The 14,028-nt window shown below is 48.3% G+C and overlaps 1 protein-coding gene across 5 annotated transcripts in view; it reads left to right on the forward strand.

The window, feature by feature from the left end:
* Positions 1 to 14,028, forward strand: part of LOC138569439 (cyclin-dependent kinase 16-like) — a 381,119-nt gene that overhangs the window by 238,122 nt on the left and 128,969 nt on the right. For all 5 annotated transcript variants that reach the window (XM_069647411.1, XM_069647410.1, XM_069647413.1 and 2 more), the window contains one exon: positions 4,925 to 5,022. In XM_069647411.1, coding sequence (XP_069503512.1) covers positions 4,925 to 5,022 — 98 coding nt within the window. The remainder of the gene's footprint in view (positions 1 to 4,924; positions 5,023 to 14,028) is intronic.

Here is a 14,028-nt window from a genome sequence, read left to right on the forward strand (position 1 = left end):
ATATAAATCGGTAGAACGTGTTGTTACTTAACTCTTTACAGTAAAATGAAAGTGACTCAAATCTACTTTTAAGTTCTGGCTGTTAGGTGGCACTTTATCGCTGCCTATGGCATTGGAGTAAAGATGGGGGATATGGGATGTCAGGATTGACACAACTTGTGGATGTTTGGCTTTTTACCAACTCATTGCTGGCCAGGGCCATGGTAATCCCTATGGCCAGTCCAACTCACCACATGCCACTCCCACCTGGCATCTTTTTTAGCTATATCTATCACCCATTTTTATCACCCTTTGTGCAGTTTTCTAGGCGTCAATGGTTTAGTGGCAGCTGTAAATGAGCTCAATTAAGTAAAAACATATTAACCAAATGTGCCTGCTGCCACTTGATTCATAAGCTATATGTGTGTCCTTGCACCTGTTCCTTTCACTTCCGCCCTGTGTCCAGCAGGCACTAGCAAAGGCATCCGTGTTGGTGTGTATAGGTATTAGAAAGGCATTTTGCCAGTCACTGACTTCGTATGATCAGGTCATCAGACTATTTACCAGCTGTGGCCAGGTTGTACCACTATAGCAGTGCCTGGAAAAGGCCTGCACCATGCCTACACAAAAGCAAAAACTGTTGGCGTTGCCGTTGCTTGTTTTGGTTACTGTCACCCCTGAAAATATGTCGCAAATTAAAACAAAACGAGATGGTGACATCTGCTTCCTTAAAGAGGAAAGTAGCATTGTAGACGTGATTATTAATTTTAAAAAAGGGATGCACCTTTTTATTATAGTAATACATTTCTCTTTTTTTTATTTTAAATAGCTTTCTAAATTATAAATGCACAAAGATTTACTTCACAACATGATAGCAGCAACGTGTTTAGGACAAATCCAGCCAGTATTGGGGCAACACACTACCTGCCGATCTTTGCATGGGAGATTTCCAAACCATAAACCATTGCCCGGATTACTTACCGGTAATATTAATTACTTCAAGTCCTACTCTTCCTCGTCCCAGTACTTACCATTCAGTATGCTCCTACTGCCAGGAACTTTTTTTTCAGGCTGGCCTCCAGCAGTGTAGTTAGAAGCGGACAAGAGATGTGAGTTGCCATGTGGTAGGGGTTACCAGCGGTAGGTGAAGTGATGGGAGACAGGCAGCAGCGCAGTGAGAAGGCGACAAGTGGGGGCAGGTCAGGTGCTGTGTGCAAGGGGTGAACAGGTGAATATGAGGTAGACTTGTCCAGAGGGATGTGAGGTGCCACATTGGAGGGGATACCAGGGCAAGATGAGGTAATGGGAAACGGCGCAATGAGAAGCAGGCACTTGTCCAGAGGGGTGACGTTGGCGGGGATACCGGGGGTAGCGACATCAGCGTAGTTGGAAGCGGACTAGAGGTGTGAGGTGCCACATAGAAGGGGCTACCAGGGGTAGGTGAGATGATGGGAGACAGGCAGCAGCACAGTGAGAAGGCGACAAGTGTGGCTGGTGAGGTGCCATGTGGAAGGGGTGAACAGGTGAATATGAGGAGATGGGAGACTTGTCCAGGGGGGGATGTGAGGTGCGCCACGTGGGAGGGGAGACCGGGGGCAGATAGGTAGGTGAGGTGATGGAAGAGAGGTTTGTTAGGCAGAATCCTGTGCAGTGCCCTTAGGGACCACTACAATCAATTAAGACCTCAAGTGGTAATACAAGTTCACCTTTGGTACAAGCCTGTACTACACTGTTAAAGTGGTAGCAGTAGCAGAGCAGCCAGGTGTATCTCAAGAGTATATGAGCAGTAGCAGAGATTACACAAGGTACCACAATTACTGTGGCTCAAGCAAACACTGACTCAAGGTTTCAAGTTAAATATAAGTACATTTATTTTTAAACCATCTGTTATAAAACACAAAACTTCTATAAATTCAAAACCACATGTAAAGTACACTACAGCCAACCAATTCTCTTGGCACAGAACAACTCAAGGTAAGTACCTTATGTTTTGGTGGACCGGTGTTGTGAAACAAGACGTTACCGTGAATACATATGCGATCACTTTTTGACAGTTCGGTCTTACTAAAGATACGCGTATCCGCAGCAAGAAATGTTACCGGGGCAAAACACACTTAGCACCTGGGTTAACCAGAGATAGTTGGGGGCAAAAATCATAGGCAATACTTTTGTCAAGGCAGACAGAATCAGAGAACACTCGCTGACAGAAATACAAAAGTCAATAGGCCGGAGCCAGTGTCAAGTGGAACCTGTTGTCGAGGATCACAAAGTCCGACAGTTCAAGATTCAGCGTTGCCAGGAGTACTAGGATATTGTCAGAGGAAGCAAAAGTTATGAGAGGGAAGGAAGACGAGGGCAAGCCTTGGAGGAGGAGAAAAGGGATTCACCCTAGTTCCTCAAATCAGAACACAGTACCTTATTCAGTGAGGAAGCTGGTGCCATGGCAGTTGTTCCTGGTAGTTTCCTGCAGACCCACTGTTCCTGGAGCTTCGGTCACGGAGACGAGGAGGACGACCTCGGGAGCAGTCTGCACCACTCGGGGATGAGGCCAGCAGCAGCGACGGTGAATAAAAGGTGCGCTCCTTTAAAACAGGAGAAGCTCTTCAGATGGCTATCCGGACCACTACAGCAGGGGGCAGTGATTTCAACCACGAAGAGGTTCCTCCGGCTGTGGGAGATGAACTGGTTGACCCCACCAGGCTCAAGGGAAGAAGACTCCGGACTGGATCTTCTCTGGTCGTCGAAGGGTAGATGGCTCAGGACTGCAGCAGGGCTTCACCGTAATGGTGTAGTTGCAGCAGCTGTCATCTTCTCCGCTTCTCTTCGGTTCCTTGCAGTTCCAGTGGTGACTCTGACTTCCAGCCAAAGAGTCCTGCCTTTTATGGGAAAATCCTCCATTCACACAGTCTGGCTGTCAATCACGCAGCAGGGGGGTTGTCCAGCCCCGAAACCACCTTAGCCAATCATGGCAAAGTGCGACTTGGGTTTCCTAGGATACCCTGTGCAGGGGGTGACAACACACCTCCCTCACATTCAGCCCACCTAGACACCCAGGCGCCTAGAGGAGGGCTTCTTGGCAGAAGCCCGCAAAAAGACAGTGAACAAAGAAGGCAAACCTGGTTTGCCGCGCAAAGTAAAACACAAGAAGGACTTTAACAAAAAGAAATGGCGACTAAACCCAACCGGAGCAAAAAGAAAGAGTATTTGGTCAAGCGGGTTTATGTTCGAGGCTAATATAATAGCCTAAAACAATACCACGTTTATATAGTATAATCGTGGTAGAAAAGTTAGGGTAGATACCACTGCCACCAGCCAAGTATAAATGTTAAGAGCAAAACAAAGCTCATGGAGGCACAGACAACAAGGGGTAGGATTTAACCCTTTCCAGTACTCCATGTAAGATGGGTTGTACTCGGTCTGTAGTTTTAAAGTGACTATGTAAAGTTAATGGCAACTTTACCTGGTTCTGGGGGACAGTAGTCGGCCCCAGAAAAAAGAGTCATTGGGAAGTCTTAGAGACAACCCTGAGTTACCGCACTGAAGGTGCTGTGTAACGCACACAACAGCACTCCTGGAGTGGTGTGCTCCAGAGTCCACAATCGCAAAAACAAATGAAATACACATGGCAAAACGCAGATAAGATTGTGGGGGAAAGCTCACACTCTTACCAAGTGGAAAAAAATAAACTCCAGAAATGCAGCAAAGCTGCTGAGGGACTCGCTAGGTAAGGGAATTTAGCCATAGAATGAGAATTCTCGCTAACAGGGCTTCGGGCGGAGGAAGCGAGTCATGGCTAGGGAAGTGTGGGGTACTGCAAGGGCGAGGTGCTGGGTGAAGTGTAAGTTCAAATTTGGAATGAAGGGGGTCGAGCTGCGATGGGGAGTGGACACATACATAGGAGAATCTGAGATGGGGACAGATAGGTACTTGAAGATTAGGGACATTCTGTGGGGCAGTAAGGGGATAAGAGAAGGGCAGTGATGTGCAGAACAGGAAAGCCCAGAGAGAACTAGTGGGCGAGGGTCTAGCGAGGCCTCAGAGGTCATTCTGAAGGGGTGGGGGGTGATAAGGTGGGTATAGAGTTAGCAGAGGAGGCCCGACCATGGTCTATTGAGGTAGTGGGTCAGGTGTTGGGTGAACAGGGGAATTGCACGGCACAGGAAATGTGAGGTGGCACAGCTGAGTGAGCTGATGGTGAGTCATGCACAGGGCAAGGCAAGTTGTTGCGTGATAGAAAGGGCAGGAGGAACATGCCAGTGCGTGGGAATGGGGTTGGTACGATCAGAGTAGTAGTTTAGTCTTATCCCTCAGTGCCAACGTCTGCCTGCCCACCCCGTTCTTTCAGTTGTCATGATGCCCCCCAGATCCCTCCCCCCAACATTTTCAGCAAAGTTACTCCTCTGCAACTGCAAGGGAGTTTATTTATTTTTTTGAGTTGTATTGATGGCACTAGGCAGGGCAACCAGGAACTTCTAAACGGACACAGGATGAGCGATTGAGTGAGACAAACTAAAGGGAGGCGAAGCAAAATAGCTTTTGTCCAGAAATCAAATAATGCTTGTATTTCAATGTCATTCCTGTAATCCATGAATTTCAAAATGTTGGTTTATTTTTGAATGTTCAGCCCTTTTTAGATTCAATTTAAACACTGAAATGCACACTTGGAAAAGTACAAGTGTTGAAAGGCTTGAGAATGAAATTACACAGAACCATGTCCTCCTGTACTCCAGGCAGGTTATGGATGGAACAACCAGCCCCTAGAGTTCTCGTCTGCCAGCGTGCAGTGCATACGGTCATGTGGTATGTGCCGTGTGGCTGCAAACTCCCTTCATACAGTGCAATGCTTTCCTGATGGGATCATTTTAGGGCTGCTGATCTTAGCAAGCCTTTCTTTTGCACGCCTCGTGGCGGGGTTCTAATGCCGTTTTGACCATTCCTTCCTCAGGGGTGTTGGGTGCATATTCTACGAAATGACAACGGGACGGCCCCTCTTCCCCGGCTCCACGGTGGAGGAGCAGCTGCACTTCATATTCCGAATATTAGGTGAGTGTGTGTGTGTGTGTGCGCGCGCGCGCGCCCCTCCCACGTCTGTGGTCGAGCCTCAACTTCATGCCAGTAACTTTCAGAAATCCATTAACTGGGCCACGAGTGTCCTCATTGTGTCTTTAAAAGGGGTCATTCATGCCAAAATTGTTGCCACAAATGTTGATGTACCTGTATAGCTCCCTTGTTTTGAGCAGACCTAAAATGAGTTTAGAACAAAATTGGAAGCAACAATAGGATGCTGCTAGTGTGGGAGCTCCGATGATGCTGCATGGTCATTTCCGGGATACTCAAGGCTAGAAGTGGGCCGGAGCTATCTTTCTGAGACTGGGTGCTGTCGGGGCTCCACAACAGCCCCTGCTGGCCCATTCTGGCCCCAGCAGCTGAGGCGGCTAGAAGTCGAGGGCACTTATTTAGTCTTTTTTTTTTTTTTTACAAATTATTTTTTTACCTCCTGAAGCTTTCGCTTCGTGAGTGCTAAAGGCTTTATAAAAGAAAACGGCTTTTGCTTGCAGCAGCCTTGTCTGTCTTGATGGTGGTGTTATCCCTACCAGGCATCCCTTTAACGAGGAGATGCAGCATCGCCAGATGGTGCTCGCTGCATCTCTTTGTTAAAGGGATGCCTGGCGAGGGTCGGCACTACTATTAAGAAAAAAAAAAGTGTGGCACAGACCCCCCTCCCCCCACCAGGGATCCTTTAGCTAAGAGATGCAGGGATCATCGCCCTCCCATGGGGAGGAGGGGGTGGGGGTACGAATTCAGCTTGGCCTTTTATTCAACAGCACAGCACTGTTGGTGGAAGGAGAGAGGGATTTTTATTTGTCGAGTAGGTATTGTTGAAAGGGACTTTTTTTTTTTTTTTTTTAATTTTTTTTTTTGTGTTTTACAGAACTGGAGGATGGTGTGGGCATTTTGAGCCTCTGACAGGATTGAGTTCCAGATGGTAGCAATCCTGTAGAAGCACTGCTTATGAGTTTTGCTTTGTGAGACGTGAGAGCCTACCTCAGAGGTGTGAAGGGTAGCCGCAAAGTGTGGTGGCGTTCCGTTTAAGACTGCGTTTTAGGTGATTCATGCAGTTCTGAATATCATCCTGGCAGCGAGGGGGAGCCAGTGAAGCTTGTTACTGTTGGAGTGATGTGGTTGAATTGGTCGGCACCTGTAATGAGGTGGGATGCAAAGTGGTGGAAAGCCTTGAACGGGGCAAGGTGCTCAGAAGGAAGTCCATTAAGGAGAGCGTTTCCCCTGTTGATGCGAGAGATCAGGAGGGCTTTAACCACCAGGCAAAAGTCATGTGGAGGGCTGAAGGGTTTGATTTTACAGTGTGTGGAGATCTGTCGTCACATTGCTTGCGTGCTTTTGAAAGGAAAGGATACTGTCAATAATGAAGCCCCCAGATTTGACTCCGTTTGAGAGCTGCATGGTGAATCTTTTCAGGCGCATGTCGTCCGGCCCTTTTTACGCCGGCTGTTTTTGGTGGGGGACTGTAGTTTGATGCAGGGGTTGACATCCTATTTGGAAGTAAGCACTGTAATGGGGGGCCGCTGACCTTATGGTACAGCTGAGCTGGGTTCGAAATTGCTGAGTGTTAGAAGGGAATTGGCACAATTTTGAGAATTCTCCTTATCTTAGAGACCCCAGCTCTTTTGCTGGACTTTAGGACTTTTTCTATCTCATGTAATTTTAATGTGATGTATTCTGTTTCTTTTGACTTTGGAGTCGGACAAACTCCATAGGCATCATCTTTACATTGTGACACAGCACCTTCAGTGCAGTGGCACAGGAAAGTCTCTTAGATTTCCCAAAGGTTTAAATAACTTATCTTGGATAAACTACTGTTTACAAGAGCAGTGAAGTGAAATTGACTTTACTTACATTTTGTAACGTTCTAGACCCAGCACACTGTTACCATAGGGTGCTGAAGGGGTTACTTAGTAACCCCTTTGTCTAGTTTCTCATGTAACAATTCCGTTTTACCCTTTCTACAATTAATGGCTGGTGGCAGTGTTTTACTTTTTTACAACCATTGTGTGTTTTTACCACAGGCTGCGTTCGCAGCTGCAGTAAGGCACCCATGGGTTGTTGGAAAGGTCCTCCTTGAGATTTACTCTGCACGCCAAACCAGGGTTGGTCCCTTTTGTTCATTTTGTCTTTGGCGGGATTCACGAGTGAAGCCTGCCTCTGGCTCCAGTAAGTTTGGCAGGGGCAGGAAGTGAGGGAGGTGCCCGACTTGGTTATAAGAATACACCCACAGGTGATTGGTCATCTGGCTCTCCGGCAAGGACAGCCACCCTGCTTTGTGATTGACAGCTAGGCTGGAATAAATGGGAGAAACCTGCATAAAAGGTGAAGCTTTTTGACTTTGAAGGCGGAGTCGACCACTGGACGAAGGAATCCAAAGAAGAACTTGGAAGAGACAACTGCTGCAACTCCTGGATCGTTGGTTTGCCCAGTGAAGCCCTGCTGCTGTGCTGAAGCTCCGAATTCGCCTCGACTAGAGAAGCCCTGCAAGGACGACTTCTTCCTTTTGAGTTGGTGGGACCAATCAACTCCAAAGTTAGCCCATCTGGACATGCTCTTGAAGCTGGTTGCTTTTCCACTGCAGTTGTTGCTGGAACCGAAGAGCCAGGGAGAGGAACACCAGATTGTGTGCGTTGCTATTAAGTCGGACCCGAGCGCTAGGAAGATCCTCCAGACTTCCCTGATGCAGGACTATCCAATCCAAGCCTGAGCCACCTCAACAGAGTCCTGAACCCCAGAAGCAGGGAAAGTCTGAAGTGGTATCCGAGAACCGCAGTGTTGCTATTTGCTGTCGGACACGAGGAGCTGAAACACAGAAGGATCGCTGAATTGAAGTTTGCCCATTGCTGCCGCTGACCTTCCCCCCATTGCAGAGCAGGAGTCCCCAGACGTCCTCCCTCTTGTCCCCACGACTGAGGCTCAGGAACAGGGTCTGCAGAGCTGCACAGGAACAGAAGCCAGCTGGAACCATTTCTTCTAACCAGAGATACTGTAAAGTCTAATAGAACTTACCTCTTGTTGTGTAGCCTTACTTGCTCTCAGTTGAGACCCGTCTTGGTTACCTTACAGAGTTGCTAAAGCTTTGCCCCTCACAAGCCTCGCAGCTTTTGGCTTCATGTGTTCTACCTTTCTACAAACCTTTCTAAAAACATTGTGCAAGACTTTTTACCTACCTGTAAAGAAGATCTTCAGCTCCCCTTGACATTGTGCAATTAACATTGGCTGTCCTAGCTCCCTGAGTGACTCTTCTTACCTCTGACTTTGTGCTTTGGCCTTTCCCCCAGGAAAGGGTTAATTTACTCTGCTAAGGAAGGTTTTTAAAAGTACTTACCGGTTTATGCATCATTTGTTAACCTTTGTTTTATTCCTCTATTCTATCTTTTTCACCAACTCAGTATTGCTCTGAATGTACCAGTGATAAATGAATGTCCAGTGTCCTAGCTATTTAAGTCACAGGAGTGTGTGTGAAGTGTCTGTGTGCCATCCCCAATGGGTATCATCTGGTTTAGAGAAACTAAGAGTGTGTTTTGAAGTACATTTAAGTGTTACCGGTTTTGCTCCCTTTCTGAAGAAGGCTTATATAACTGACTGTGAAATTAATTAATAATTGTTTTTTCAAGAAACCTTGATTATAAGTGTTTATTTGGATAATTGTGTGGTGAAACTCTCACAAGATTACTGCTCACATTGACCCCTCTTGAGATAAGCCTGGCTGCTCAGCCACAATACCAACCTGTGTAGTTAAGACTTCTACCAAAGGTTGGGTCCCTATTGCCAGGAGGTCAGGGTTATTGTAGTTCACCCAAAGGGTACTGAATACGATCTTGCCTAACGCCAACTTACCAATCCCTTCTCTTCTGTGAGGGGGTGTAAAGGGGAAGGCTTGGGGAGGTTTTGTGTGCTTGTAAGCCCTGCATCTTTCTCTGCTGCACTAACATGGAGACGGAAAGGGGCTCTATTGGGCAGAATTTCAGGCAGTACCCTCTGGGACCACTACACACAATTATGACTACAGGTGTTAGCCAAACCAACCTTTGGTATAAGTCTGTACCACACAATTTTTGGTAGTGAGCGGAGCAGCCAGGCTTATCTCAAGAGTGAATGTGAGCAGTACAGGTAGTTACACAGAGAACTTTCAATCACAGTGGTTCAAGTAGACACTTATACTCGGTTTCTTGGTAAAAACACTTATTAATAAATTACACAATCATTTAGGAATCATTTCACTAGAAAGAGACAGCTTAATTTTATAAACCAAAACACTTCAATACAAAATTCTAAGATTTTAAGACAGTTAGAGCTCCCCTGAAATAGGAGCCAAATGTCAGTTCAGTTACTTAGAAGTGAGCAAAAGGCACAAGGTAAGTAGAATAGATCACATATACTTATTGGACAGTGCAAATAGTTTCAGTTCACCAGAAGAGTTCAATTCAAGTCAATAGGCCAGGCTAAAGTCAATGGGCTTGTGTTCTGGATAGGAAAGAGCAGTTCTGAGAACTTTCGCAAAGACTTTACCGTTTGATACCATAAGTAGTTTAGGCGAAAAATAATCATGTTGGCTCACAAGCTGATTAGACCTGCAAGTTGGGAAAGTTTCACGAACTTTCACCGCGAGAGTGGCATTCCCTCAATCTGGTTAGCACAGTACCTTAGTATGAAGAACAAAATGCAGCTGAAGACGTTGGGTCCGGCAGGTCCTGCAGATCTCACTGTTCCTGAGCCTCAGTCGTGGGGACAAGAGGGAGGACGTTGGAGGACTCCTGCACTGCATAGGATCATCGAAAAAGCAAACAAGATGGAGTCACCTCAGTTCCAGTAGCTGTAGATTAAAGCTCAAAAGCTGGTATCCCTCTCCCTGGTTAATCCTAACCTGCCTTGAGAATGGTATCCAGGTGACTTACGAGTTGATTGGTCCCACCAACTCGACAGAGAAGCCCCTTCAAGGACGACTTCCTTTTGAGATGAACTTGGCAATTCGGACCTGCAGCAGGGCTTCACCGGGCAAACAAACGGTCCAGGAGTTGCAGCAGTCGTCCTCTTCCAGCTCTTCTTTGGTTGTTTCATTCCAGTGGTCGACTCCGATTTCCAGTCCTGGAGACTCGCCTTTCACACAGTTCTCTCCCTTTCATTCCAGCCTAGCTGTCGCTCACCAGCAGGGTTGCTGTCCTTGCCGGACAGCCAGCCAATCACGCCAGAGTGTATTTGGGTCTCCTAGGAGACTAAGCACAGGGAGTTTCGGGGACCTGCCTGACTTCCTGCCCACCCCTAGACACTCGGACGCCAGAGGCGGTCTTCAGTCCTGAAGCCCGCCAAAGGCATACGAATAAAGGAACCAAACCTGGTTTGGCACACAGAGACAAACCCTACAAGGACCTTTCCAAAAAGAAACGGCGAAAAAAGACAGGGACCTGTTTGAACAAAGGGGCTTAAGGCGCCATCTTGAAAAACATGGCTCCCGTGATTTTTCGCCACCGGTGTTCGCGGTCGAGAAAAATCATGGTCGTTCATTGTAAAACCACTGCCACCAGCCTTTTCGATAGGAAAGGGTAGCATTTGACTGCTACATGAGTATTTAGACACAGGGGATACTATGTAACCCCTCCAGCACTCCATTGTAAGATGGTGTGTGCTGGGTCTAGGAATTTGGAAAGACTAGTAAAGTCAGTTTCACTTTACATTCTCTGGGAAACAGTAGTTTATCCCAGAGAAGATATTTAAACCTGTGGGAAGTCTAAAAGACATCCTTGTGTCACTGCACTGAGGGTGGTGTGTGACACACGAAAAGATGATGCCTATGGAGTTATCTAAAAACTCCATAATCAAAGAACACAAATGTAAAACGCACATCAAAATACACGAGAGTGGGGGAAAAAGGCTCACAATCTTTCCAAGTAAGAAAATCAAGTCCTCAAAAATCCAGCAAAGTTGCTGGGGGTCTCTAAAATGAAGGGAATTAGCACATTTATGAGAATTCTCCCTAACGGGCTCGGTGGGATACAGTGCTTTCCCGGGCATCCTTGGAGGCCTTTACCAATGTTATTTTAGGAATCCCTGGTGGTTTAGTGGTGGCTTCTCTGTACGCGTGAGGTCCAGCAGCTGCCTTTTGTTGGAGCTGCACTCCTTTCCCCCTGCTGTGGCCAGTGTTTTTCCAGCCGTTGCAACCCAGTGGTATAGATTTGCCACTGCAACCCTGCTCATCCGGTATGGTGACATTTACGGCATCCCATGATGTTGATCAGCGGTTCCTCATGGGCGTCCTGCTGCTCCCCGATGCGGCTTCTCCCTGCCGGTGTTCGTTAGGACTGACTTTCTATTCTCTGACCTGGTGGACAGATTTATAGAAGGCGAACCTAACCTATATTGTGGCGGGGACAACTCTGGGAGCTGGAGCCAAACCAGTTCAAGGTAGCAAGTCGAGTGGTTAAGGCGAAGTCTCAAGAGGTGGTGAGCTCGTAAAGAGTCCACAATCGGCACCAGAGTGAAGCAGTCCAGGAACACACTTGGACAAACCGGTATAAAAATACTTTACCTATGGCCAAAATAACAGTGAATAAAGACTACACACGGGTAATACCATCACACAACACTAAAATTAGATGCATATATAAAATTACAGGTGTAGGGGAAAATGCATATCCAACCCCTGAAAAGAAAAGTACAGATTAGTATTAGCACTACAAGATGTATGGGCTCTTCTGCCCAATAGTTCAGCAAAGTTCCACACAGTTTATGAAGCTGGAAAACATGAAGGTAGGATCTCGGGGGTCCAGTGAACAGTTCCAAGTGTCGGAGCATAAATTGTTCTAACTAATAAACGTGTTCCCAACTTTCGGAATGCTTGTGTGAACAAGCAATGCCCAAGCCAAAGTGTTAGAAAAGTTTTATAAAAGTTATCAAACTTTTAAAGCGGAGTGAGGGGTGCAGGTAAGTATTGCTAGAACTCACACCCCCCCTACTCTGATTCTTCACAGGACTTGGTAGGTCGATTGAAGATCCAAGGTCTCTTTTTCACGCCGTCAGCCTCAGCCCTTCATTGCCAGGGGTTGCAGGTTCGTGCAACTCTCTGGTCGGTGTCTAATGCTGGTGCAAGGACTCTGTTGAAGAATGCAGCAAAACCCAATGCAGGTCCCCTCTAAGGACAGGAATGGACGCAGGTAAGCAATTTCGGACGAATGCCACTGATGCACGGCAACGCTAACGGATTCACTTGCCGCAGTCAGACTTTCCCTCCTATCTCGGCTCCCCTTGATGCTAGGACCACGACATTTCACTGAGGTAGGTTTTGTTGCACAAGCTGAGGGTGCCCAGGTTTCGGGCCTCAACTCGGACCGGCACGTCTGCAGCACAGTAGCCCAAACTCAGAGCTGGTCAGCCATAGGGTGGCAATGGGCTCTTCTTCATAGGACTTCGAGCTGACATTGGGAATGGATGTTGCCTCCGCTCCAAGGGTCGCGGCTCCTTCGCAGGATTGCTGGAGATCTTCCACAGGACAGGGCTCTACCAGAGCAGCAGCAGAAGTTGGTCGCTAAGCCTCCTTCTTCCGACAGGTCCACAGTCTCTTTGCAAGTCTTGGAGCTGGACAGGAGTCTTTGCTCCTTTCGGTTTCTTCCAGGGTGGGTGCTGGTGTCCGCTTCTTATCCTAAAAGCCAGGTAAGAGCAGCAGCTCCCACTAGCCAATGACAGATTTGAGACGGACACCCACACGGACATGGGCACACACGCACACGCACACCCACGGACATGGACACACACGGACACACACACACGGGGACACACACACACGGGGGACACACACACACGGGGGACACACACACACGGGGACACACACACACGGGGGACACACACACACGGGGACACACACACACACGGGGACACACACACACACGGGGACACACACACACACGGGGACACACACACGGGGACACACACACGGACGGACACACGGACGGACACACACACACACACACACACACACACGGACGGACGGACACACGGACGGACACACAGACGGACACACACACACACGGACAGACACACACACACACGGACAGACACACACACACACACACGGACAGACACACACACACACGGACAGACACACACACACACACGGACAGACACACGGACAGACACACACACACACACACACGGACAGACACACACACACACGGACAGACACACACACACGGACAGACACACACACACGGACAGACACACACACACACACGGACAGACACACACACACACGGACAGACACACACACACACGGACAGACACACACACGGACAGACACACACTGACGGACGGACAGACACACACACACACGGACAGACACACACACACACGGACAGACACACACACACACACACGGACAGACACACACACACACGGACACACACACAGACACACACACACGGACACACACACACACGGACACACACACGGACACACACACACACACACACACGGACACACACACACGGACACACACACACACGGACACACACGGGCACACACGGACACACACGGACACACACGGACACACACGGACACACACGGACACACACGGACACACGCGGACACACGCGGACACACACGCGGACACACACGCGGACACACACACGGACACACACACGGACACACACACGGACACACACACGGATACACACACGGATACACACACGGATACACACACGGATACACACACGGACACACACACGGATACACACACGGACACACACACGGACACACACACGGATACACACACGGATACACACGGACACACACACGGATACACACACACACACACACACGGACACACACACACACGGACACACACACACGGACACACACACACGGACACACACACGGGCACACACACACACGGGCACACACACGGGCACACGCACACACACGGACGCGCACACACCCCACCCGCCCTGCAGCAAAACTCATTCATTCCACCCAGACACAGTGGCACCAGTATGT

Source organism: Ambystoma mexicanum, chromosome 2q (assembly GCF_040938575.1).
Source record: "Ambystoma mexicanum isolate Mex_15411 chromosome 2q, UKY_AmexF1_1, whole genome shotgun sequence".
Classification (NCBI taxonomy): domain Eukaryota; kingdom Metazoa; phylum Chordata; class Amphibia; order Caudata; family Ambystomatidae; genus Ambystoma; species Ambystoma mexicanum.